The sequence below is a fragment of the Ascidiella aspersa genome, chromosome 1, assembly GCF_963924565.1.
Source record: "Ascidiella aspersa chromosome 1, kaAscAspe10.2, whole genome shotgun sequence".
NCBI lineage: Eukaryota > Metazoa > Chordata > Ascidiacea > Phlebobranchia > Ascidiidae > Ascidiella > Ascidiella aspersa.
This window is the reverse complement of record NC_139447.1, coordinates 29433073-29458129: the sequence shown is the minus strand read 5'-3', so window position 1 is coordinate 29458129 and position 25057 is coordinate 29433073. Positions and strand designations below refer to the sequence as shown.

The following is a 25057-nucleotide window of genomic DNA, read 5'->3' as shown; positions in this document are numbered from 1 at the left end:
AAAATATTGCAAAATAAATAAAATCGATTTTACAAAGCTTAATGTGATCCACACAGATTTTAGCCAGATAATGAACTTGCGGCCTTTTTGCCATAAATTTTAATTGATCAAAAGTAAATCACAGACAACAAATGCTTTTGATATTCACGCAGCATAGGCGGTTACGGCAATTTTGTAATCTGGGAAACGACTGTCACCCATTTCGATAACAAACTTTCCCTGGCCTTTGCCAAACTGACGTTCGATGTCGTTTTGCTTCACCACATATTGGCTGCTGGATAACCTTGCAGCAACACTGGAGAACCAGGCCTGCACACAAAATTATGTTGTTTATTATATCAACGTATTATATCAGCTGTTTAGTAACCTAATCATATTGTTCAGAACCAAAACTAGACGAGCATATGGTGGTTTCTTCAGAACACATCGTATCAACCAGCTGTCGATATGTTGTATAACCACCAATCGGGCTGAGTAATGTGGGTTAAATATAGCCTTAAGTGAATCCATCTAGCTATGTTCGAGGAGATACTGAGGTATCTTTTAAAATCAAAACTCTTTAGGCAAAATTAGCATATGCTAAATTCGTGCACAAGTGGCGCGATTAAAATCGGGTGTTTTCTATTAGCTGTTTGCCACAAAGGAGTGAAAGGATTGTTCCGAACCATTTGTTTCGTTAAAGATGGAAAAGCGGACCTTTGTCATCTTTAAAAGCGCAAAATATTACTGAAATAAACTTCATTTAGGCCTTATTACAATATTACCTACGACAAAAGCTTATGGACAAACAAGGAAACATATAGCTATTTAGCACTGTGTCAAATGTTTTCGGCAAATGATCATAAAGTGTCGGGGACTATACACTGCCGAGCAGAACGTTCGATTCGCTGAAAAGCATTTATGCAAACTTTAAGTGTGTCCTCTTAGAATACGAGATCAAGCTGACGGAATGTAGGCCTATGTACTCACATAAAATTCTTTAACCGGTTGTGGAAATGTGACGAGAACGGCGTTCACATCAGTGGGAAAGTAAAGCGTTCCGTGTACCTCTTCCCAGCTGAGGCGGTTGGAAAATAAGGCGAAACCCGTAGCACGAGCTGAACAAAAAAATATGTTGTAGCACTGCTATTGTATCACTGTATAATAATTATTTATGGAGCGTATCATGTCAAGGATACGTGTCAATAAGATGTATTTCACAACGAAAATTTGTTTCTAAGTTCGAGATAGGGAATTCTTTTTTAATCGTTGAATTTAAACATTATATATTCGTGAATAATAAACATAATAACATTCCCGTAATGTATTGTTTAAAATGACGCAATAAACATGCAATTCGGTTGCTTTGTCAAACTAAAACAGAACTTGGTACTTTCTGGCCATCTCAAGCCATCGCTTTATATAAAAAGTGTGTGTTTTCCGTTAAACCCCGAAAGAAATATACTCACGGATTTCGCAGACGGCCGTCAAGTTGTTCTTGCAATCACCAGTATAGAGTTTGCCGTCTGAAATGTAGCCGCAACCGTTGCGTTCCGGATGACCGGTAGCCCATCCATTGACGTAATTGACCTGACTTCCGTCCGAGTGGGCAAATGAACCGTCGCCCGCGCGATCGCTGACCCCTGTCAGATGCGAAAGAGCGTTCTGGTTGCTTTGGGTGCGACAAACAGCATATCTGTTGCGGGATTATATTAAGCTTTTTTTTTTATATAGGTGCCGGTTTTTCAAAAAACAAAACTATAGTGAACGGTCACCAACGAGACAAAACCAGACAATACCAGCTCTGGCAAAAACAAATTAACGAAACCCTATATATCTTCTGAAAATAATTTTAAAAGTTTAACGGAACTTCACAACTTTTCTAAACATTTTTTTTGCAGGATTCACTCTGTATTAAATAGAAAATATCGCAATTTATTGCAAAAAATAAACCTTTACAATGTGATTATGATGGCCACTTTTAAAGACGTCCTTGTCTTTTTTTCTTTTTAAATCGACTTCGATATTGACGAGGCTACATTTGGACGCTGGATCCAAGCGGCAAATTTCAATCTTACCAATCCATATTTTGGATCCAAAATAGCGCGCGACGATTCTCCTGACTCCCTGGTCCTGGATCTTTACAAGACGACCGCCCAAGAGTCTACAAGCTGCCTTTGAACCGGCGTAAGATAAGGCATTGTAGGTGGAAGCCATGCAGCTGTGGCCGTAAGGCCAGAAATCATGCGGGCAGTCGGCCTCTAAATAGGATCAAATACTTGTCAAAATATAATAAAATTACCCCAATTGTAGGTTGTACAAGAAAGAGCGCTCACCCCTCTATCCAATTTATTACGCGATGTTTCGGTTTACTTTTTCGACAGGCAATTTTGCAATTCCTTATTTTAATCGGGATAAAACAATCCATTTAAATTATTTAAATGTAGATAATTTCCAAGTTTGCTTTCATTGAAGACTTCGATAAAACACGAGGCTCGTAATTTCCTAATCATATTTTTGCACAAGATCTCCAAATATTTATAGAACTTTAAGCCAAAAGTTTGTTTTAATGACTTTTGTACGCAATGTTTACATACAGCGTATAGTGACAACTTTAATCTGTCGTGAAATGCATTTATTTTTTAAGTTTTCGAACATTGGATAATAAATACGCCTAGGCCCTATAGGGTAGATGTTGCCCTTTTCAAAGTTACCTGAAGGACGAACCACACATGTCGCGTAGTCATCAGCAATGTAGTAGGAGTCCCAGCACTCGCAGAAGAAGTCATCCCTGTAGGTTACACAGTCTTGGGAGCAGTTTGCCTTGTTACAAGCAGTATCTAATGGAAAAAGGTGTAATGCAGACTACCTTAAACAATCACGGTAAATATGCCTTCGACCATACTTTAAACCTTGAATGTAAACTTAAACAGACTGACTATCTTGGGGATTTTACCTTGAGCAGACTTTATATTATCCGGGATTTATTTTACGGACAGCGTCACCAAAAGTGTTTGGTCTCATAGACGTTAAATACAACAAATATTCAACTAGCAACAAATTAAAATCCTGAAAAAAAGGTTGTCCCGTCAATTTTAAAGCCTAATTCTTACTAAAAAAACATACGTTTGTAGTTTGCTAGTGCAATTCTTACACAAAATACGACAAACTGCTTTAAAACGAAATACGAGCCCTTGGTTTTAATTTTAAAGGATCGATGTTTAAGGGTAATGAAGACCGAATGTTGATATTTATAATTTTTGAATATGCCATGAAATATAAGTCAGTGATTCCCAGCCAGGGTGCCATTTCGAATACTCAGGTAGCTGATTGATATCTGGGATTCTTCAAGAATATGATTTTCTTTGTATTGATCCAGCTTCGTCATAAAGTCCTTTGTGTAGGCCCCACTGATTATTATTAAAGTACATAAAATCTAATTATATTTTCGTATATTATACACAGTTAATAGTGCTGTTAATGTTCTTTTTATAGAGAAATAATACTAAACCTCTTAACAAAAGTTCCAGTAGGGGTACCGCCTTTTATTTATTATTTCTAGGGGTAGTGTAAGCCCTAAAAGTTTCGAAACCCGTACTTTAAGTAATGTTTTCCAAAATAAGCTCAATAGCTGCTATACTTACAAATTTATTTAACACAGAGCTTTGAGTTTGCTCATTTAATTTAGTTGTGCCGTACCTTGTATAGCGAATGGTAAGCAAGTGGATTGGTCATCAGGGTCAAGATAGTGGCTTTTCGGGCATTCGCAGTTGAATCCTCCAGGGAATTCAACGCAGCGGTGTGAGCAAGGATTGTGGTCACAATTAAAAGCCGTTCGATGCTCTAATCGTAGATAAAATGTTTGTTTACTAAAAGATGCACGATCAACAACTAACGGCAGAACTACATGTATTTATCAGAGTATTTTATAAAAAAACGCGCATTTTTCAACTGTTGAACACACGGTCACATATTTGTACTTAAAGGTTAATTTTACTTTATTACCGGGTGGTTACTAACACTATACAGCCTTTCCCTGCTTTATGTATACAAGCCTACCTGATAATATCTCCCAGGCTTGCGAAGATGCGAGAAACCCCATAAGAAAGAACATAATCTTCATCATTTTGACGAGAAAGAGCGAGACAACTGAGTTATTACAATAGTTACGCCTGCAATACAGAAAAGGCGTCACAAATCACTGAAATTATAGAATAATCCCTTCCTATTTGCTCATTGTGTCTATTTCATACCAAAAGTGGCTAAATAAGCAATGAATATTATTCAAATCTGTTTCTATCAGTTTACAATTAACCTAAAATTGACGATCGTCTCTTACTTTTATTGTTCATTGGCGCCAACTATACAGTATTACCTGATTTCTATGTAAACAGTGTATCACGTGACGGTATTGACCACACCCAGTATGATTATGTATCACGTATTATTGATTCGGATAAGCACGAGCAATAGCGAAAGCAATTAAGTAAACCACCTTGTGTTATGTCTAGTCTTTGACACAGAACTAGGCAGCGGAACACTATAGACGATCGTCTCTTACTTTTATTGTCACTGGCGCCAACTATACAGTAGCAAAATATAACAGTTATTTATATTTGCAATTCAGTAATGTACGTCAAGCGAACACACAAGCGAAATAACATCCTGAGAGATAACATGTCAGTTAAATAGTGTTCTCGAGTTAAAATTAGTTTGTTGTGGAACAACAACGCTTGGGTATTCCGAATTGTGAATGAATCAATCATTAGGAATGAATCGACGGGTCGCCACATATAGTTTAAGCGGATTTCATTTTTGTTAACCACGCGTTTTGCGATCCAACAACAAGAAGTCATTGTTGAGCAATGGTTGTACATGTTGACATTGAAAACATACTGAAGCTTAAGGAACATTAGTTTAGTCAGCGTGTTTTGTGTTTCAGCGTTCACGAGTGTTTTGCAGCGTTAGACTTGGCTTTTGCGATTTAAAATAGCTACATTATTCATCCAAATATCTGGATAGAGCTGACCGCAAAACGTCTAGTAAGCCTTTTAACGATACAAACAAGCTCACGATTCCACGTTTTAAGGCAGGATAGATCGACGTGTTAGGTTCCATCATGTTAATTAAAGTAGACGTTGAAAAAAAATTCGTGGCTCTTCGCATAACAGGAAAATATGATGACGTGCGTATTTTTTTCTGCCAATGTGCGTATTTTTTTTTAGCTAACGTGCGTATTTTTTTCTGCCAACGTGCGCATTTTTTAGACCTATTTTCTGCCAACCTAGATAAACGTAGCAGATAGCTATCCAACTCGTTCTGTTATTCCCTGTCTCGCGCCTCGGGTTTCGTTTGCTTTTCTGCCGCTTCGGCCTCGGCATTCCGCCGCATTTCTTCAGCTTCAGCCTCAGCATTTTTCCGCCGTTCTTCGGCTTCAGACTCGGCAACTCTTTGCTGGGCTTCAGCTTCCCTAGGTATAGGCGTCGCTTTTCTTTCTCGAAGGCCGTACATAATTAACTTCGCCAAATTGGCTCCAGTCAAACACAGTTGCTTGCCAACTTCAGCAATATAAAACTAGGTCAACACCCAACGCAGTTCAATAGTATAGATCCCAGACGAGCCCCCAATTGTAACAACCTTTTAGGTCAGATATCCTAAAGTTTCTTTTCGGTGATGACAAACCTAAAACTGGTACAGCAGAAACTGTAGATGTTTTCCTTAGCGTAGTTTATGTAGAATCCTACGCCACGCCTTGCCACAAATTCACGTTAAAACAACAGGTTATCAGCTGGTCGCACCATAACATATCACAATAGGAATAATACGTCACAATGGTCAATGACAGAGGGCAGAGTAACGCAATGTTTGGGATTGTAAAGTAGTTTTTCAGGTATAACGCAATTTGTGACAATTACTATGCGGTTATTGATAACTTCAGATAAACTTATGTATTATATGTATAATACTAGATAGTGATCGGAAAGTACATGATATTTATATGACTGTTTCTTGTGTTTGATTCCTATATTTAATGCTATCAAAAATAAACATAGCGCCCTCTATCGGCATTTATGAGAAGGTACGTGTGCTACATTTAACCCGGACTTAAATGTATTTTGCACCAAAACATCAACTTAAGACTTACCATTCCTGTAACAGGGGGATATAAAGTTTCTGATATGTGGCGCAACATTTAAGATAGGTTTTATCGATGTACTCGACATGATATTTAAACCGAAATTTTGGGGTTTTCTCAACAGCCCCCCTTTCTAAACGCACCAAATTCTTAACTTAAGACCAGCCTTTTGGGGGTCCATGTGGGGCCCTTATATGCCTTAAATAGTCAAACCTTTTGTACTCGGCATGCTATTTAAATCTCTACTAGCTCCCGGACTAATACCAGTCCCGTGCCGCAAAATTTGATACCATCAGCTTTATTATAGATTTGTACGATTTCCCGACCAGTTTTAAAATGGATGTCCACTTAGAACGCAGGAACGTTTCCATTCCAACGTATCTCAGTTTAAATTTTCTGGCTTTGTAAATTCTCCCGGGGATATTTTTTAGCCTTTTATACTCTATGGAATGGTGCAATCAATACCGATGTTTTTCATGACTATTATGAATACTATAGGTACAACTTGGACCACTGAAATTGGGCGGAACCTGCTTTACTACAAGGACAAGGAGACGCTTGAAAAGACAAAAAAGATAACACAGATGTTCTCCTACTTGGAGTTCGGACCAAGTAAGTCAACATTGGCTATTACTCAGCAACCTACAAGAAAGCAATAGGTTTCTTTACAAATAGAAAATTAGGCTGTGCTCCAGCAGCCACAAGCGCGGTTAACAATGACCACTTGGGTAAAAAGTCATTTTTGGAGCAATGTTATTCCATATTATTGTTTACAGTTTCCAAGTATCAAGTTACTGAAAACTTGGCGTTGCTGCGAAGGTTTTTTTGCACTCATCTAACACCAAACCTTGTGAACATGGACAAGTTAAGACAAAACAACACAAAGGTTACTTTGTTTGGTGTTGCAATCTATCACAAAATTACTTACATACAATGGTGACAATATAATGTATGGACCAAAATGCCCCTAAAATGTCATACAAATATAAATATTTGATAAATTACTTATTTTTGGCTTAGACTTTATACGTGTATCGCAACCCTAAAGATCAGTTGGTTTCGTGGTACAACTTTATCAAAAATGATGTGTGTAATTTATTTCCGAAAACGGAAAAGGAGTTTTACGACCTTCATATCGCAGGTATAGCGTAGAGGTCAGATTGGTGAAATAACGGATGAACTTAAAACTCATAATACGTATATGTATATCAAAGGTAAACAAGGATGTTTCGGTAAAGATGGCGAGGGTTACCTGGAGCACATCAAAGCTTGGCATCAACATAAGGACGACAAAAACCTTTTGTTTCTTGTGTATGAAGAGATGAAAGGAGTAAGTTGATCGAACAATAATGATTTGTAAACCTAATGTTGGGAATCTTGTAGACAAGCAATAAATAACCAAATATGGCATTAAAGATTTTAGTGTTAGTGGTTGCCACGGGTATAAAGGCGCTGGCCCTTGAGACAAGGGCCGACGGCGGCATAAGTCTCAAACACGTTTCTTTTTATACATCTGACTCCAAGGAACAGGCCGCTAATATAACTGTCCTTAACTTTTGAACTCTGGACAGAATAACTTCACTTAGTTAAAATTGCTCGTTAAGCATATTTACAAACGTCAGTATACACGACTACGTAACACGCTGAGTAGCGTAAAGTAGCCTAGTATGAATTCGCGAAACCCCCTTTCCACTCGCTTGGGCGTTGGTCACTTGTTAGTGGTCATGTGTATATTGACGTAAAGTTGGGCAAGGCAGTGAAGCAAGAAAACTACCTTCTATTGCTACATAGATAAAAACATATATGGCCTGTATAACTAATTTAGTAATACTCTTGTTTACCAAGCATGTCTTTCAGAATTTACGCCAAGAAGTCAGAAAGATCGCCGAGTTTATTGGTGTTCAGGTCGACAACGACAACTTGGAGAAGATTTGCAACAACTGCACTTTCGATACGATGAAAAAAGCGGCGACAAACGACAACGAGGAATTCGCCAATTTGTTTCGCAAAGGTATAACAAACTTTTATTACTCCTTTGCCAGAACTCTATATGCCGTTAAGGTTGAGTATGACTATCGCCTTATTCTAGAAGAGCAACAGCGCGAAAAAAAATGCGAACATACGTTAGAATACCTAAATTATGAAACCAAAACAGCATTTAATCGGCCTCTTATGATAAATATTGCAGCTAAAAATTATTTACAACCGACAAACAAGAAGAATTCATGACCTTATTGGTCATTCAATTAAGGGTATACAAACTGTTAAAAGTAAATTTTAGAGTAGACCCATTTTTATTATAGGAAAATATTAATTTCCCAAAGTCAAAATGTCTTTTAATTTTGGCAAACTTGGCTCGAAATTGCTGAATTTCTCAAAATAAAAATTCGAATTCATCACAAGTTTTTGATGTTTAATATTTTCGTCAAAAGTTGACAAACTATATAATGCCATTTCATGGAACATTCGCTAGTTGAGTCAACGTTTACACAAAGTTAAACTATTAGCAAAAATTAAATGTAATGCGATAAAGGTATTCTTCTATTTAACTGTAGGTAAAATTGGATCTTGGAAGGATCGCCTAACGGTTGCTCATTCCGATATGATAAATCGAAATGTCGACAAAACACTGCAGGGCCTGGACATTTCGTTTATTTATGAGTGAATCCTAAAAATATTTACAAAAGCAAACTAGGGTCCAATTGTTTATAAATTTATTTTCCACACAGTTTCACTTATATTTTCAAGATTTACACTGTGTTGACTGGATTTTATTTATCAAGTTATTGTAATATGTCATCCTAATTTCCTATAAAATTAATTAGTAGACAAACTTCAAACTCAAGTTAAGACACTTCTATGTTGCTTTGTAAGCTTCCTCTCAAGTTCACGTAAGCTTCCTCTCAAGTTTGTTTTTTCGGGGAAAGCTTAGTAACGATTGATGCCCAATAACACTTAATAAAGCTTTATTTATTAAACAAAAATTACGTGTTTGTCAAACAATATTGCAAAATAAATAAAATCGATTTTACAAAGCTTAATGTGATCCACACAGATTTTAGCCAGATAATGAACTTGCGGCCTTTTTGCCATAAATTTTAATTGATCAAAAGTAAAACACAGACAACAAATGCATTTGATATTCACGAAGCATAGGCGGTTACAGCAATTGTGTAATCTGGGAAACGACTGTCACCCATTTCGATAACAAACTTTCCTTGGCCTTCGCCAAACTGACGTTCGATGTCGTTTTGCTTCACCACATATTGGCTGCTGGATAACCTTGCAGCAACACTGGAGAACCAGGCCTGCACACAAAATTATGTTGTTTATTTATCAACGTATTATATCAGTTGTTCAGTAACCTAATCATATTGTTCAGAAACAAAACTAGATGAGCATATGGTGGTTTCATCAGAACACATCGTATCAACCAGCTGTCGATATGTTGTATAACCACCAATCGGGCTGAGTAATGTGGGTTAAATATAGCCATAAGTGAATCCATCTAGCTATGTTCGAGGAGATACTGAGGTATCTTTTAAAATCAAAACTCTTTAGGCAAAATTAGCATATGCTAAATTCGTGCACAAGTGGCGCGATTTAAATCGTGTGTATTCCATTCGCTGTTTGCCACAAAGGAGTGAAAGGATTGTTGCGAACCATTTGTTCGGTTAAGGATGGAAAAGCGGACCTTTGTCCTCTTTAAAAGCGCAAAATATTACTGAATTAAACTTCATTTAGGCCTTATTATAATATTACCCGCGACAAAAGCTTATGGACAAACAAGGAAACATACAGTTATTTCGATTTGTATTGCATTTGTCTTAAAAAGTGGCTCGAGTCATATAGCCAAAATACAGAGTTTACAGCACTGTGTCAAATGTTTTCGGCAAATGGTCATAAAGTGTCGGGGACTATACACTGCCGAGCACAATGTTCGATTCGCTGAAAAGCATTTATGCAAACTTTAAATGTGTCCTCTTAGAATACGGGATCAAGCTGACGGAATGTAGGCCTATATACTCACATAAAATTCTTTAACCGGTTGTGGAAATGTGACGAGAACGGCGTTCACATCAGTAGGAAAGTAAAGCGTTCCGTGTACCTCTTCCCAGCTGAGGCGGTTGGAAAATAAGGCGAAACCCGTAGCACGAGCTGAACAAAAAACATGTTGTAGCACTGCTATTGTATCACTGTATAATAATTATTTATGGAGCGTATCATGTCAAGGATACGTGTCAATAGATGTATTTCACAACGAAAATTTGTTTCTAAGTTCGAGATAGGGAATTCTTTTTTAATCGTTGAATTTAAACATTATATATTCGTGAATAATAAACATAATAACATTCCCGTAATGTATTGTTTAAAATGACGCAATAAACATGCAATTCGGTTGCTTTGTCAAACTAAAACAGAACTTGGTACTTTTTGGCCATCTCAAGCCATCGCTTTATATAAAAAGTGTGTGTTTTCCGTTAAACCCCGAAAGAAATATACTCACGGATTTCGCACACGGCCGTCAAGTTGTTCTTGCAATCACCAGTATAGAGTTTGCCGTCTGAGATGTAGCCGCAACCGTTGCGTTCCGGATGACCGGTCGCCCATCCATCGACGTAAGTGACCTGACTTCCGTCCGAGTGGGCAAATGAACCGTCGCCCGCGCGATCGCTGACACCTGTCAGATGCGAAAGAGCGTTCTGGTTGCTTTGGGTGCGACAAACAGCATATCTGTTGCGGGATTATATTAAGCTTTTTTTTTTATATAGGTGCCGGTTTTTCAAAAAACAAAACTATAGTGAACGGTCACCAACGAGACAAAACCAGACAATACCAGCTCTGGCAAAAACAAATTAACGAAACCCTATATATCTTCTGAAAATAATTTTAACGGAACTTCACAACTTTTCTAAACATTTTTTTTGCAGGATTCACTCTGTATTAAATAGAAAATATCGCAATTTATTACAAAAAATAAACCTTTACAATGTGATTATGATGGCCACTTTAAAAACGTCCTTGTCTTTTTTTCTTTTTAAATCGACTTCGATATTGACGAGGCTACATTTGGACGCTGGATCCAAGCGGCAAATTTCAATCTTACCAATCCATATTTTGGATCCAAAATAGCGCGCGACGATTCTCCTGACTCCCTGGTCCTGAATCTTTACAAGGCGACCTCCCAAGAGTCTACAAGCTGCCTTTGAACCGGCGTAAGATAAGGCATTGTAGGTGGAAGCCATGCAGCTGTGGCCGTAAGGCCAGAAATCACGCGGGCAGTCGGCCTCTAAATAGGATCAAATACTTGTCAAAATATAATAAAATTACCCCAATTGTAGGTTGTACAAGAAAGAGCGCTCACCCCTCTATCCAATTTATTACGCGATGTTTCGGTTTACTTTTTCGACAGGCAATTTTGCAATTCCTTATTTTAATCGGGATAAAACAATCCATTTAAATCATTTAAATGTAGATAATTTCCAAGTTTGCTTTCATTGAAGACTTCGATAAAACACGAGGCTCGTAATTTCCTAATCATATTTTTGCACAAGATCTCCAAATATTTATAGAACTTTAAGCCAAAAGTTTGTTTTAATGACTTTTGTACGCAATGTTTACATACAGCGTATAGTGACAACTTTAATCTGTCGTGAAATGCATTTATTTTTTAAGTTTTCGAACATTGGATAATAAATACGCCTAGGCCCTATAGGGTAGATGTTGCCCTTTTCAAAGTTACCTGAAGGACGAACCACACATGTCGCGTAGTCATCAGCAATGTAGTAGGAGTCCCAGCACTCGCAGAAGAAGTCATCCCTGTAGGTTACACAGTCTTGGGAGCAGTTTGCCTTGTTACAAGCAGTATCTAATGGAAAAAGGTGTAATGCAGACTACCTTAAACAATCACGGTAAATATGCCTTCGACCATACTTTAAACCTTGAATGTAAACTTAAACAGACTGACTATCTTGGGGATTTTACCTTGAGCAGACTTTATATTATCCGGGATTTATTTTACGGACAGCGTCACCAAAAGTGTTTGGTCTCATAGACGTTAAATACAACAAATATTCAACTAGCAACAAATTAAAATCCTGAAAAAAAGGTTGTCCCGTCAATTTTAAAGCCTAATTCTTACTAAAAAAACATACGTTTGTAGTTTGCTAGTGCAATTCTTACACAAAATACGACAAACTGCTTTAAAACGAAATACGAGCCCTTGGTTTTAATTTTAAAGGATCGATGTTTAAGGGTAATGAAGACCGAATGTTGATATTTATAATTTTTGAATATGCCATGAAATATAAGTCAGTGATTCCCAGCCAGGGTGCCATTTCGAATACTCAGGTAGCTGATTGATATCTGGGATTCTTCAAGAATATGATTTTCTTTGTATTGATCAAACTTCGTCATAAAGTCCTTTGTGTAGGCCCCACTGATTATTATTAAAGTACATAAAATCTAATTATATTTTCGTATATTATACACAGTTAATAGTGCTGTTAATGTTCTTTTTATAGTGAAATAATACTAAACCTCTTAACAAAAGTTCCAGTAGGGGTACCGCCTTTTATTTATTATTTCTAGGGGTAGTGTAAGCCCTAAAAGTTTCGAAACCCGTACTTTAAGTAATGTTTTCCAAAATAAGCTCAATAGCTGCTATACTTACAAATTTATTTAACACAGAGCTTTGAGTTTGTTCATTTAATTTAGTTGTGCCGTACCTTGTATAGCGAATGGTAAGCAAGTGGATTGGTTAGGGTCATCAGGGTCAAGGTAGTGGCTTTTCGGGCATTCGCAGTAGAATCCTCCAGGGAATTCAACGCAGCGGTGTGAGCAAGGATTGTGGTCACAATTAAAAGCCGTTCGATGCTCTAATCGTAGATAAAATGTTTGTTTACTAAAAGATGCACGATCAACAACTAACGGCAGAACTACATGTATTTATCAGAGTATTTTATAAAAAAACGCGCATTTTTCAACTGTTGAACACACGGTCACATATTTATTCTTAAAGGTTAATTTTACTTTATTACCGGGTGGTTACTAACACTATACAGCCTTTCCCTGCTTTATGTATACAAGCCTACCTGATACTAGGATCCAGGCTTGCGAAGATGCGAGAAACCCCATAAGAAAGAACATAATCTGCATCATTTTGACGACAAAGAGCGAGACAACTGAATTCTTACAATAGTTACGCCTGCAATACAGAAAAGGCGTCACAAATCACTGAAATTATAGAATAATCCTTTCCTATTTGCTTTTGTATATTTCACACCAAAAGTGGCTAAATAAGCAATGAATATTATTCAAATCTGTTTCTATCAGTTTACAATTAACCTAAAATTGACGATCGTCTCTTACTTTTATTGTTCATTGGCGCCAACTATACAGTAGCAAAATATAACAGTTATTGATATTTGCAATTCAGTAATGTACGTCAAGCGAACACACAAGCGAAATAACAGCCTGAGAGATAACATGTCAGTTAAATAGTGTTCTCGAGTTAAAATTAGTTTGTTGTGGAACAACACCGCTTGGGTATTCCGAATTGTGAATGAATCAATCATTAGGAATGAATCGACGGGTCGCCACATATAGTTTAAGCGGATTTCATTTTTGTTAACCACGCGTTTTGCGATCCAACAAGAAGAAGTCATTGTTGAGCAATGGTTGTACATGTTGACATTAAAAACATACTGAAGCTTAAGGAACATTAGTTTAGTCAGCGTGTTTTGTGTTTCAGCGTTCACGAGTGTTTTGCAGCGTTAGACTTGGCTTTTGCGACTTAAAATAGCTACATTAATCATCCAAATATCTGTATAGAGCTGACCGCAAAACGTCTAGTAAGCCTTTTAACGATACAAACAAGCTCACGATTCCACGTTTTAAGGCAGGATAGATCGACGTGTTAGGTTCCATCATGTTAATTAAAGTAGACGTTGAAAAAAAATTCGTGGCTCTTCGCATAACAGGAAAATATGATGACGTGCGTATTTTTTTGCCAATGTACGTTTTTTTTCTGCCAACGTACGTTTTTTTTTCTGCCAGCGTGCGTATTATTTAGACCTATTTTCTGCCAACCTAGAAAAAAGTTTAGGAATTTAATATTCTTTTAAGAAACTTGAGACGTGGCGTTTATCACACAATGTACGACAAAACGTGCACGTCTAATTTTGAGCACATTTATCCAGGCGATGTTCATATGCCAAAACGTGCACATCTGTTTTCCTAAAGTTTTAAAATAGGCATGTACAAATGTGTGCACAATATTTTAATGTATGTGTAGGTCTAAATGTTTGTTTGTATAGTACTAAACGTTAAGGATATTATTAGCTAATGTTTTCAGAGCAATTTAAATAACTTTTCGCTTTCATTTTATAACTTTTCTAAGTTGCCTGACCTCCCACTTCTAAAGGGAAAATAAACGTTTACATTCTCTATGATCTGACACCTAACAAAATATACGATTCCAAAACAAGGTAAATAATGTCGGTTTAGAGTTAGAGTTGGAGTTAGGGTTAGGAATAAGGATAAGGGGTAGACTTTTTCAGACGATTAAGTTCTTATTCTGTCGTGGATATTACTGCGTATTTGGCTTTATTATGTCGTTGGTCTTAATACTATAGTTTAATAGTTTTTTTCTGCCTTTAGTATGGTTGCTTTCTAGGTCTAATTATGTGTTCCCGTGTAGCACAATACCTGTCTCAAAATGTACGCACATTAACAGTCATAAAATGTTCACACATTTCCTTTTCAAATGAGTGAACAATACGCCGTTTACAAAACAAATCTGGTATATCCCCGACTCAAATTTTGAATAATATAGTAGTCTAAATTGTGGCCCTTAAATACTATGCGAAACCCGTTTTCACTTTCTGATACAGGGCAATGTCAGCTTGTTGGTCAACTGAATAAAGGACAGGCCTAACAAAGTACGAATCTATAAGGAAACAATGTGTTTTTGCTTCATTTGTGGTACAAACAACAAAGTGCGAATCTATAAGGCAACAATGTGTTTTTTTGCTTCATTGGGTGCAAACATGGCCTGTAGATATATAAAACGTAACCATCTCTCAAGTTTGAGGGCACTGCGTTATAACCTATTGCTGAGTTATGTTTTTAAAAATAATACCAAAATAACCTTTTATATCTTCGTTTTGCTACAAATTCCTGAAACGTTATATAATGGAATAACCGTGTTTGACAGTCTAAATCAGGGGTGTCCAACATGAGGCACGCGTGCCAAATGTGGCACGCGACCTAATAAAAAATGGCACGCAAGCCCCCATGAAATACAGCCAATTGCCAAAAAAGCTAAATTTGTTACACAGCCAATTGTTATTGTTTATTCACAATACAAAACAATCCCAGCAATTACAACAACAAACAATTACTCCTCATATTATAACACTTTACTGTTTTTATTTTTTGTATAAAAGCGTTTTATTATTACAAAAAAATAGTTGCTAAACTTACGCACGGGAAGAAGTTATAAGATAAAAACTGGCACGTCAGCATGTTTGAGTTGCACACCCCTGGTCTAAATTAACGAGAAAGTTTAATTCACAACAGAAATACGGAAGTTCGCCAATTTGATGGGGGGAAACTTGATCCTTTGGCGTGTAACTGTCTTTTGTCTTAATGTGGCGCAACTCGTAAAGTATCACGTTATCCTTGTAAGTATGGCGAAGAACAAAAGTTTTCTTTGTTAATATTCTGTGTCGCAACCTTCCTGATCCCTTTGTAGAATATACATTTGTTTGGAATAGATGAGCTATTCAAACCAGTTTAGTATTGTGGCAAAAACACTGTTTCAGACGTGTCCCAAGTAGTATTTCAATAATTGACGTCGAAATTATGTTAATTTTACAAAGGCCAATGAAATTAAAGCCATTGGATAAGTAGTTCTGTTCTACAATTTTTATTAATTTTCTCTACAGGACTGGTATACAATCTGGCTTTAGTTTGCAGCAGGTTGTTGCCGTTGTTTGACATTAATTTCACAGAATGCTTTCAAATTAATATTTGTTAAGGAAAAACGTAGAATGGAAGATCAAGCCAAACAACACCATGAACACCTTCTCACCAATTTAAGCAGGTAAGCCTTGGAAACCGCTGTATTAAATAAATATTTTAGCTGCATGGTCGCTCAAGAACTTGAATTGTGTTCGCATTTTTTATTTTATTTACGGTTGACAAATTTCGCCAATGTAGTGCCACGGCGGACGTAGAATATTGTTTAGGAGATAGCGTAACTTCAGCCGTGTGATAAACTGCTTTTAATGAATTGGCCACAAGAAAAATTTCTTGCAGAAATAAATTCATCTAGATTTAGAGATAAAACTTTCCTTTAAAACAACCGTTACCCACACAGCTCTGAATAGCCAAGTCGTAAGCATACTAAGGATTATCTGAAAGCAAAAAATATAATAATTCGTTGTTGCAAGTTTGGCAAAAAAATTATTCAGTTGGCAATTCTGAGTAGGTCTATAGATTTCACTTCCTGGTATATTATTATAAGTATGCCGTAATCGTGGTATAAGTACTATTTCAGCGGGGCATATATACCAATGTGGATTCAAGCTCAGTTGGTAATCCGGCCTGTTGATCCCCTAACATGAAGTAATACGCACAAACAGGATGCAGCAGGCAATGGTGCAATGGTCGTTTCTCGCGATCTGCTCCTTCTGAGCGTGTGCAGCTCATTTGATAGAGAGAGGGTCCCCGTCTGGCCGTTGTCGTGAGATCGAATATCACTGTAGGCTTGTTGTGTTTCTATACTGGCCTTGCTTCCACAACTATCCTGATTCGGTCAAGTGATTTTGTTAATAGCTTTTCCGAAGGTACCTGGTGTACAAAAACCTGGAGATATTTTAAGTCCAACTCGCTTTGTTAGAGTTTATAAAGGTCCTAAACATGCTTTGAAAAACATATAATCTGTTTATATTATCAAGATTTCGTCAAGAGAGCACGTTTTGCGACGTTCGACTTCAATGCCAAGGCGAAGAATTTCCTGTCCATAAAAGTATAATAGCGGCCCAATCGAAATTTTTTGAAGCAATGTTTACATCCGAAGTAAGTAAGACAATACGGTGAACATTAGTTCAAGCAATCGACCAGCATTCTAAAACATACCTTTATACAATGAATGGTAACCAGGAAGGACACTGTAAAAGTTACTATGTTTTCAGATGAGCGAAAAATATGCAAAAATTGTTCCATTGGAAGGAGTGTCGGCCCCCATGTTACAAGCTGCTCTACAATTTATGTACACGGCCAGAGTTGACATAACAGACGAAAATGCACTGGCGATTCTTGAGGCTGCAAACTATTTGGAAATTCCCTGTAAGCCAACTTGAGCTAATTAAATTCAGTGTTTAAGTGAACATTTTGTATATATCATAACAGGCTTGATGAAAATATGTGCAACGTTTTACATTGCAAATTTAACGATTGAAAACTGCATGGAATTTTGGAATATCGCCAAACAATTTTTTGTTGACGAGTTAAATCAAGAAATTTTACGCTTCATCAACGAAAATTTTGTAAAATTTCCTCCCAATGAATCTATGTTATCTATGTCTTTTACTGATTTCACTATTTTTGTTGCAATGAAGTCGGAAACGGTATGGCATAGGCCTAATTGAATATACAGTTTAAAAGGCAATTAACCTAGTCTAATTCATCGTTGGCTTGGGGCGCATGTTAGTCTTTTATAAAAGACTTATATTTTATAATATTATAAGTTAAGAGTTTTCGTGGCTACCAGCTGGACACTAAGACAAATTGTATGTGAATAAAGACAAACTTACTTTAACGGGTTGAATTTACATTTATAAGCTATTCTTTTGGAAATGTACGATAATATCCTTGTTGATGTTTATGTCAGCAAAATCAAGTACCGTTATTTACTAACTGATGTTCACGTGTAAAATACTAATTCGTTTACATGTAGCCGTTTAGCTATAGTTTCAATTATATATCAAGAGAATTACGTTCATTAAAAGCAGTCAATTAGGTTTTACCGATATTTACTTACTGCTGTTCACATGAAAAATATACTAAAAGTGCCTTGTGTTTTACGAATATAATTTAGTCACAGTTGTTTGTCCAAAATAATCTGGTGTCGTGTTCTGGTATCATATTTCAGGGAAGCGAGGAGAAAGTTGCATATAAGTATGTGAAGAGATGGGTTAGTTATGAGAAGGGAAGAGAAATCCACTACCCCGATTTGTTCAAGCTTATAGACCTGGACCATGTCGATGAGAACTTTTTTGATCAACAAATCGCAAACGAGGTAATACCAAGTAATCAATGACAAACGAGTTAAGTTTTGAGGCCAATTGTTGTGCCTCTCAAAATCAACCTTTGCCATAGATAAGTTTCAGTAAGGTCAGAAGTTGGAGTACTACTTTGTAAAAGAGATTTGTCTTATGGTCACATACTGTCGCAATGTCGTTATTAAATCACACGTTAGAACAATCAACCCTCATGGCTAAATTATGTGGATTAGGCAAATGATTCTTGGATTTTAGGGGACACTGAATACACGTCATAAATTAGGCTCAACAAAAATCTTTTGCATATTAACCCCTAAACCAGCCTAAATTGTGTAAACTGCCTTAAATTCCACGTTAACTAGCTTTGATTTTAATATAAGGTCTGTTTAACGACGCATGGTGTGATAAAAATAACAAGTGGCGTTTTGGTGTTTAGCTGCTTAACTTTTAGCTCACTGTTAATTTTGTCATTTTAATCAATTTCCCATTCTCCTAACATTTCTTTTTCTTTTCTGATTTGTGGGAATTTAGTGTATATTTTGTAAGCACACTAAAGATGCGTTTCCAAACTTTAAGAAAAAAAAAAAACTTGTCTAAAATTTGTTGATGTTATATGACATATTATTAAGGAAATCCGCCTCCCACACTCATCAACAAATAACAATTTATGATATACATCTGGCCTCTCGTTTAAGATTTAATTTTGACCATTTTATTCATTTGCACTTGAGTGAAATTGGGGGAAATTTACGACCAAATAATAAGAATATTGCTGATTGTAGATTATACTGGAACAACATCCTGAGTGTTTCCGAAGAATAAACCAAAAGTGGAAACAAATTCTTCATGCAAAACGTCCCCGTATGTACTGAGAGTATATACTGTGTATGTACTTGTATTTTATCTCACATGCTGTTTTTACAACAGAGTTCCAAAGGAGTGTTCTAATTATGGACGAAGGCGCAACTTGTTTAACACTTTTGGATGTTACTTCTGCAAAAGAAAATATTATTTGTGAGGTATATTATCAGCCTGGGTAAGCCTTTATAGAAAAAGCCTAACCCCGGTATTGAAAATCATTTTCAAATATTTACAGGTGCGCCAACTCTAACAACACATTTTAAAATAAAAACAGAAACTATAAACTTTGAATCGTGTCAAGTAACTTAGGACTGAAAGACAAATATTCTTTGAATGGGAGGATCCGGTTTTCGTCGGGTTTAGGAAATCTAGCCCAAAATACACCATGTATACTACAGAATGTTTTCGATTAATTAATCTCTACACTTTTACTTCGCGAATGTTTGAATCTCTTTTATGTGCCTAATACGTCACGTACCCTTTTACGTTGAAAGTTTTGCCATTTTAAACCAAATAAACGTATTTTGGGGCGTTTTGCGCTAATAGAGCGGATTCACTTGGGAGTGGAGCACGAGTTCGATCGACGTCAACGAGTGTTATTAAAATTAATTGTTTTATGACGTCACGTCATGACGTAATTTGTGACGTCAAGCCTAAAATGTTTTATACCCCTCCCCAAACAAAAATCCTACATCCGTACTTGTGCTATTCTAATAATACTGTAGTTATCAACGTTCTGTTTTATTGTACTGCATTGGGCTTATACATCTTTTGTAGGATGTAACAAAAATGAGCCAGGGTACAAGCTTCGCAGTTCTCGATGAACACCTATACATGATGTGCAGTGTAAATAGCGGTGAAACCGCTTCGTCTGTGTTCCGGCTAAACCTGAGAAATTCCTTAACTTTAGGTTGGGAGCCTCAGCCGTCCAATCAAATTGCACAGAGGGTGTCTTCGTCTGTCGTTTACCAAGGTAATTGGCTTTAACTCTGTATATTACCGAGTATACAACGTTTCTGGTATTGTAAACTTGTCGTAAATTAGAAGAGGCCTTAACCATGTCGTCGCATGGTAATTGTGATTGAACTTTGGATATTATAGATCAAATCTATCTGCTCGGGAAGACAGGTAGTGAAGCCGAAACGTTCCATGTTGGGGTGTTTACACCACGTGACGAACGCTGGGTTTACAAGAGTGGTTTTAATTGCAGTTTGAACACTCATCTTAAGTTGTTTATGATAGAAGGTAACATTCAATTTTACACTACGTGTCATATGTATCACATCTGGGACCATGTCTTAACGTAATTACATTGACAGGTTCTCTCCATGTATGTAGTGAAACGGCAAATCTAGTTTTCAATACAGAAACTCAAATCAGAGAAAGGATTGAAACTGCTTTGTACAGCCAAAATCCATTTAAAATCTTGGTTTTAAACAACACAAAATACCTGATTCACATATTACGTGAGTTTTGAATTGGTTAACGTGAAAATCGAAACACGTCAATGAAAGATCATCAACTTACCCTAAGTTAGGCAGCACAAAATATTTTAAAACAAAATTACATTTTCATTCTTTTCAGGTAGAAAACTGAAAGTTGAAATGTTAATAACAGTTGCACTTCAAAATAGACAACAGCTACAACGACCACCAGATTTTAACGTTTGTCAGTTAAATGACGTGGATTATTTACTTGATGCATGTACCTGCTTCGGCGAAATTGTTGTAGCTGTTAAAAGGTATAGAAGACGTAAACAGAAGAGCGATATATATAAGTGCAATGAGGACACTAATAATGTTGTATCTGCTTGCAGAGAAAATCATGGTCGAATTCATGCTTACAACTTACAAGCAAACGCCTGGCGCCTTGTGAAAACCGTTGACGATGCATCAAAACTCAACAACCTTATTTCCCTTGATTCTTGCAGTCTAACTGGACATGGATGAACAGAATACAGAAAACTCTTACATAACTTCGTCGATTTCCTACACGCATTTCCGCACGATTTTTCCCCATTTTGTTCAAAGGAAGGTTTCTCTGTCGTCACCATTCTGAACACGAAAACTCAACACAAATCACCCGATGTCACTGCTTCGCTAATTAAAAACAATAGTAGCTCGTCACCAAATACCATAGGAGGTTGGGTGTATTTTATCTTATCAAGCAACACCTACTCCTACATTGAGACAACAAACAGTGCATATTTTAGGTTTAAATAATAAACTAATAATAAAGTTATAAGTGATACAGTTGAAATATATTGGTCATACAGTCGAATAGAATAAATTATTGCAAATCAACAATCTCGTTAACCCGCCTGTGTTAAGTTTATGGACCAAAAGTTTGGCCAATTTAACCATGGCTTCCGCGAGCCACGTGGTCAGACAATTTAAAATTGCCGCAACGATTGTATGTCATGTCATTAATTGTTTGACATCGTACATTGTTTAGGTTTAATGTAGTTGACGATTATTTTATGTGCCAACATTAATATAAATGTAGCCCATCACACTAAGGCTGGATCCCAAGAAAATGCATAACTCGCTTAATACAAAAGGTTTTCGTGTTTGGCCCGAATCCTCTCTTTAGTTCTTATAATGACCAACGTTATACGAGTCGTGAACCGCGAATAACGTAAATTTTAGCCAGCCAAATTCTATATTTATTGTTTTATTTTGCATTTAGATGTCGCATATTAAGCAATGTACGTAGGCATTTGGAAGCATGCTTGGTTTTAAATTTCCGTAGTAGGCCTAGCGTTGATATAGAAGACTATTTTTTCAAAATAGAGTTTCGCAAAACCCAACGTAATTAGGTTTCAGAGGCAATTTTAAAAAACAATTCGTAATTATGTGCTATATATGCTGTACAAAGAAAATACAAAGTTATTTTCCAAATCGTGGTGTTTCTGTAGTTAGTTAGACGTTTAGATGATGTCAATGTAGATTAGATGCAAACCCTGAGCTGCTCGACAACAATTGCAACAACTTCCAAGTTTTAGTTACTTTAAACGTGTTTAATTGACGCAAAAACATAAACAACAGTTGTCTATGGCCACAGTCTTATTAAAACGGCCACTGCGAAAAACAAATCGGAAAAAACAAATACAGAAAGCAAGAATATTAACAAACGTATTATGCTTATAAAAAAGATAAAATTAAGCTTATAACAGGAAGCGCAAATAACAACGTAAAATTAAAAAGAATGTAATAGCACATACAAAAATAGCAACGTACTTTGGCACAGAAATAACAAGTTGTAGGAACTAATTCAATTTAAAAAGAAAAGAAATAAGCCTCGTCGAGAAAACTGCAAACTCTCTACAGAGAATTTTGCGGCGATCTGCTTTGAATCTTTTGCAAAGTAAGCGCTGAGAATTGCTCGAACATCTAAATAAAAAGGAAATCGGTTTAGAAAATAGAAAGTTTAATCAACAAGATACAGTGTATTTAAAAATAAGATCAGTTACTTAGCGTAGATCAAAAATCATAATTATTTTCTATCTTAGATCTAGTTATAGTAACAAGTGAGGACGCCTACCTCAATTTCAGCCATGACAGCAGGATCAACATCCGAGGATTGGCTGGGGGCAGCCGGGAGTGAGGAGGCGGAGCAACTCATAGAGGAGGAGGCGATGGGATCCTCAATGCTGGAGGAGCTACGACTGCAGAGACCGGAAGGACGGATCACTCTTTGGTTGTACTCCTCAGTTGCGGAATCAATAGAGTCGGAAGACAAGGGAATGACGACAGACTGTCGGACGCCTTGTTCGCTCCTCTGCTGTCGCGGGGTGGACATGGTTCGGATCACACCCTTGCTCTCGGAGGACAGCTCAAGCGACCCTGAGGAGGAGCAGTCCGAGATGCTCGAGAGGTCTTCGATGGATGCGAGCGGTTCCCTGCGTCCGGTGACCACTGCTGAGGCGGAGGAAGCACGGTGAAAGCGGCGCGCCGGCGGCACGACCAAACCGGTGCTGACGTCATGCTCGTGACGTCGCATGATGGCGAGCGTTTCCTGCTGTTCAGCCAGCAGAAGCTCGAAGTCTTGCCGCTCCCGCAGCTTGCTGATGACGTTCTGCTGTTTAGCTTGTCCAACGGCAATCTCCTCATCGATTCCTGCCAAACGAGCGCGCATCTCTCCCAATCTCGCCTCGACGGCGGCGAAGCGGCGGTGGTCGGCGCTGCGACGCTTCCCGGTACGCGGTGCGATCTCTCGCGACAGCTGGTCGACCTTGAGCTGCGCCGAGTTACGTCGCCGCGTCAGGTGCGTCATGAACTTGGTCATCTTCAGGTCCTCGGCATCGCGAACGCGCTCGAAGCGGTTCAGTACAACCTCGCGACGGATGGCGGGCGGCGGCGGCGAAGCGATAATGCTGTTGTTGCCGCTGCGGCGGGAAACTAGCGGGCTCGCGGCCGAGGCAGTTGGGCTCGATGAGGGGGAGTCACAGGAAATCTGAGAAGAAAAAAGGCGGGTTACAATGGCGAAATTGTGGTTGATAAATCGTGGTGGAATATATGATTAAATGTTAGAGCTCCGGCGGTATGAAACTTTGTTTTCCAGTCATTTAGATTCAAACAGGAAGGTAATAAAATGCAACTATAAACTTAACTCAACTTTTAAAAACAATAGCTCTAAATTATAAATAAAATACTTGATGATAAAAAAGGAAGCGCCCAAGGTATTATATGTATTGGTTATATTATTCACCTTTTTCGCCAACTGCTTTTGCTCGTGGAGGATCTGGTGCTGCTGGTTTACGATCTCCTTGAGGAGCTTGTGCTTCTCCATCTCAACGAGATCTTGACCGAGGCGCTCGGAGGACTCGCTGTGATTCAGGGAAGAGCCAAGGTTGCTCCTGCTTGCGTCCTCGGTCGAGTCACTGCTCCTCAGCGATCCTCCGGACACACTGTGTGCCGGCGAGAGGCTGTTGGTGTACTTGCTGCTGGTAGTTGTGTCTTTTCTGCAAATGAACAAGAAGGATGTCAGTATGTTTCGTTTATTTTGCATAGATCATGTTTCTGAATTAATTTATGAATACACGCGATGATAATTTTATGTTGTGAAGCTTATTTTTTTACTATTAAATCATTTGATACGATGGGCCTGAAATTTCTAATACTTTCATAACACTGGTCACTAGCAATAAAATGTTAAAGCCCTAGAGTTTGAGGCTGTAATTAAAAGGTCGGTTTCTACCAGGTTAAGTGGTTATTATGCGTAAAAGTGTTTCAAATATGCTAATGGATTAACGGTCTGCTTGTTTTGAGATATAAAACATCCGTCCTTAATTGCTGATGTGGCGCGCTTAGCAAATTTTAAACGCCAGAGTCGCAAAGAATGTCTGGCATTTCCCGACCACACCGAAATTACATTAGATGTAAAATGTCGAAACAAAACGCTTGTTTACACCTCCGCGTGTCGGCTTCCGAATTTTACCTGTTGCCATCCGGACTGGCTCCGCTGCCTGGGTTGTTCACGCTTCTGGTGTCGCGCTCCAGGGTGCCGACCCACAGCAAGTAGTCTTGGTGATTGTCGGCGCTGAAGTGAAGTGTTGGCGCGCCCTGAAACAAGAGATTGCGGTTAGAGGGGCGGGCTTAGGCGAGCGTTGGGAAGTCAATATGCGGCGTGAGAGCCACTCACACGCCTGCATAGCGTGTCTGGAATCCAAATGTCTCCCAATCAATGTAAGTATCAATAAAAATTAAAGTGGCCCGATTATTAACGAACATCCTAGGCTCTGTTCTGTAATCGACACGCGGCGTGCGAAGTCTCGAGACTTAGCATTGTG

General features: G+C 37.8%; 4 protein-coding genes across 4 annotated transcripts in view; 1 reads left to right on the top strand and 3 right to left on the bottom strand.

The window, feature by feature from the left end:
* Positions 1-103: 103 nt before the first annotated feature.
* On the bottom strand, positions 104-4137 carry LOC146169638 (uncharacterized). Its single transcript, XM_083391023.1, has 7 exons — positions 4039-4137; positions 3679-3822; positions 2694-2819; positions 2058-2240; positions 1449-1622; positions 970-1097; positions 104-309 (listed from the first exon to the last, which is right to left on the bottom strand). The coding sequence occupies exons 1-7, from the start codon at positions 4103-4105 to the stop codon at positions 145-147; spliced, it is 987 nt and encodes a 328-aa protein (XP_083247149.1). The 5' UTR covers positions 4106-4137; the 3' UTR covers positions 104-144.
* Positions 4138-9258: 5121 nt separating this feature from the next.
* Positions 9259-13572, bottom strand: LOC146169637 (uncharacterized). The gene is made up of 8 exons (XM_083386656.1): positions 13487-13572; positions 13210-13322; positions 12844-12993; positions 11859-11984; positions 11223-11405; positions 10623-10796; positions 10146-10273; positions 9259-9423 (listed from the first exon to the last, which is right to left on the bottom strand). Exons 2-8 carry the CDS (start codon positions 13274-13276, stop codon positions 9259-9261), a joined length of 993 nt encoding a protein of 330 aa, XP_083242782.1. The 5' UTR covers positions 13277-13322; positions 13487-13572.
* Positions 13573-15994: 2422 nt separating this feature from the next.
* LOC146169636 (kelch-like protein 21) lies at positions 15995-22287 on the top strand. The gene is made up of 11 exons (XM_083388964.1): positions 15995-16223; positions 17080-17200; positions 17317-17470; positions 17534-17751; positions 18276-18422; positions 19188-19266; positions 19333-19424; positions 20044-20511; positions 20586-20732; positions 20851-21007; positions 21083-22287. The coding sequence occupies exons 1-8, from the start codon at positions 16171-16173 to the stop codon at positions 20251-20253; spliced, it is 1074 nt and encodes a 357-aa protein (XP_083245090.1). The 5' UTR covers positions 15995-16170; the 3' UTR covers positions 20254-20511; positions 20586-20732; positions 20851-21007; positions 21083-22287.
* Positions 22271-25057, bottom strand: part of LOC146169635 (uncharacterized) — a 23580-nt gene continuing 20793 nt past the window's right edge. The window contains exons 20-23 of the mRNA XM_083386646.1: positions 24706-24830; positions 23944-24229; positions 22810-23613; positions 22271-22658 (exon numbers count right to left, since the gene is read on the bottom strand). Coding sequence (XP_083242772.1) covers positions 22590-22658; positions 22810-23613; positions 23944-24229; positions 24706-24830 — 1284 coding nt within the window. The 3' untranslated portion in view covers positions 22271-22589. The remainder of the gene's footprint in view (positions 22659-22809; positions 23614-23943; positions 24230-24705; positions 24831-25057) is intronic.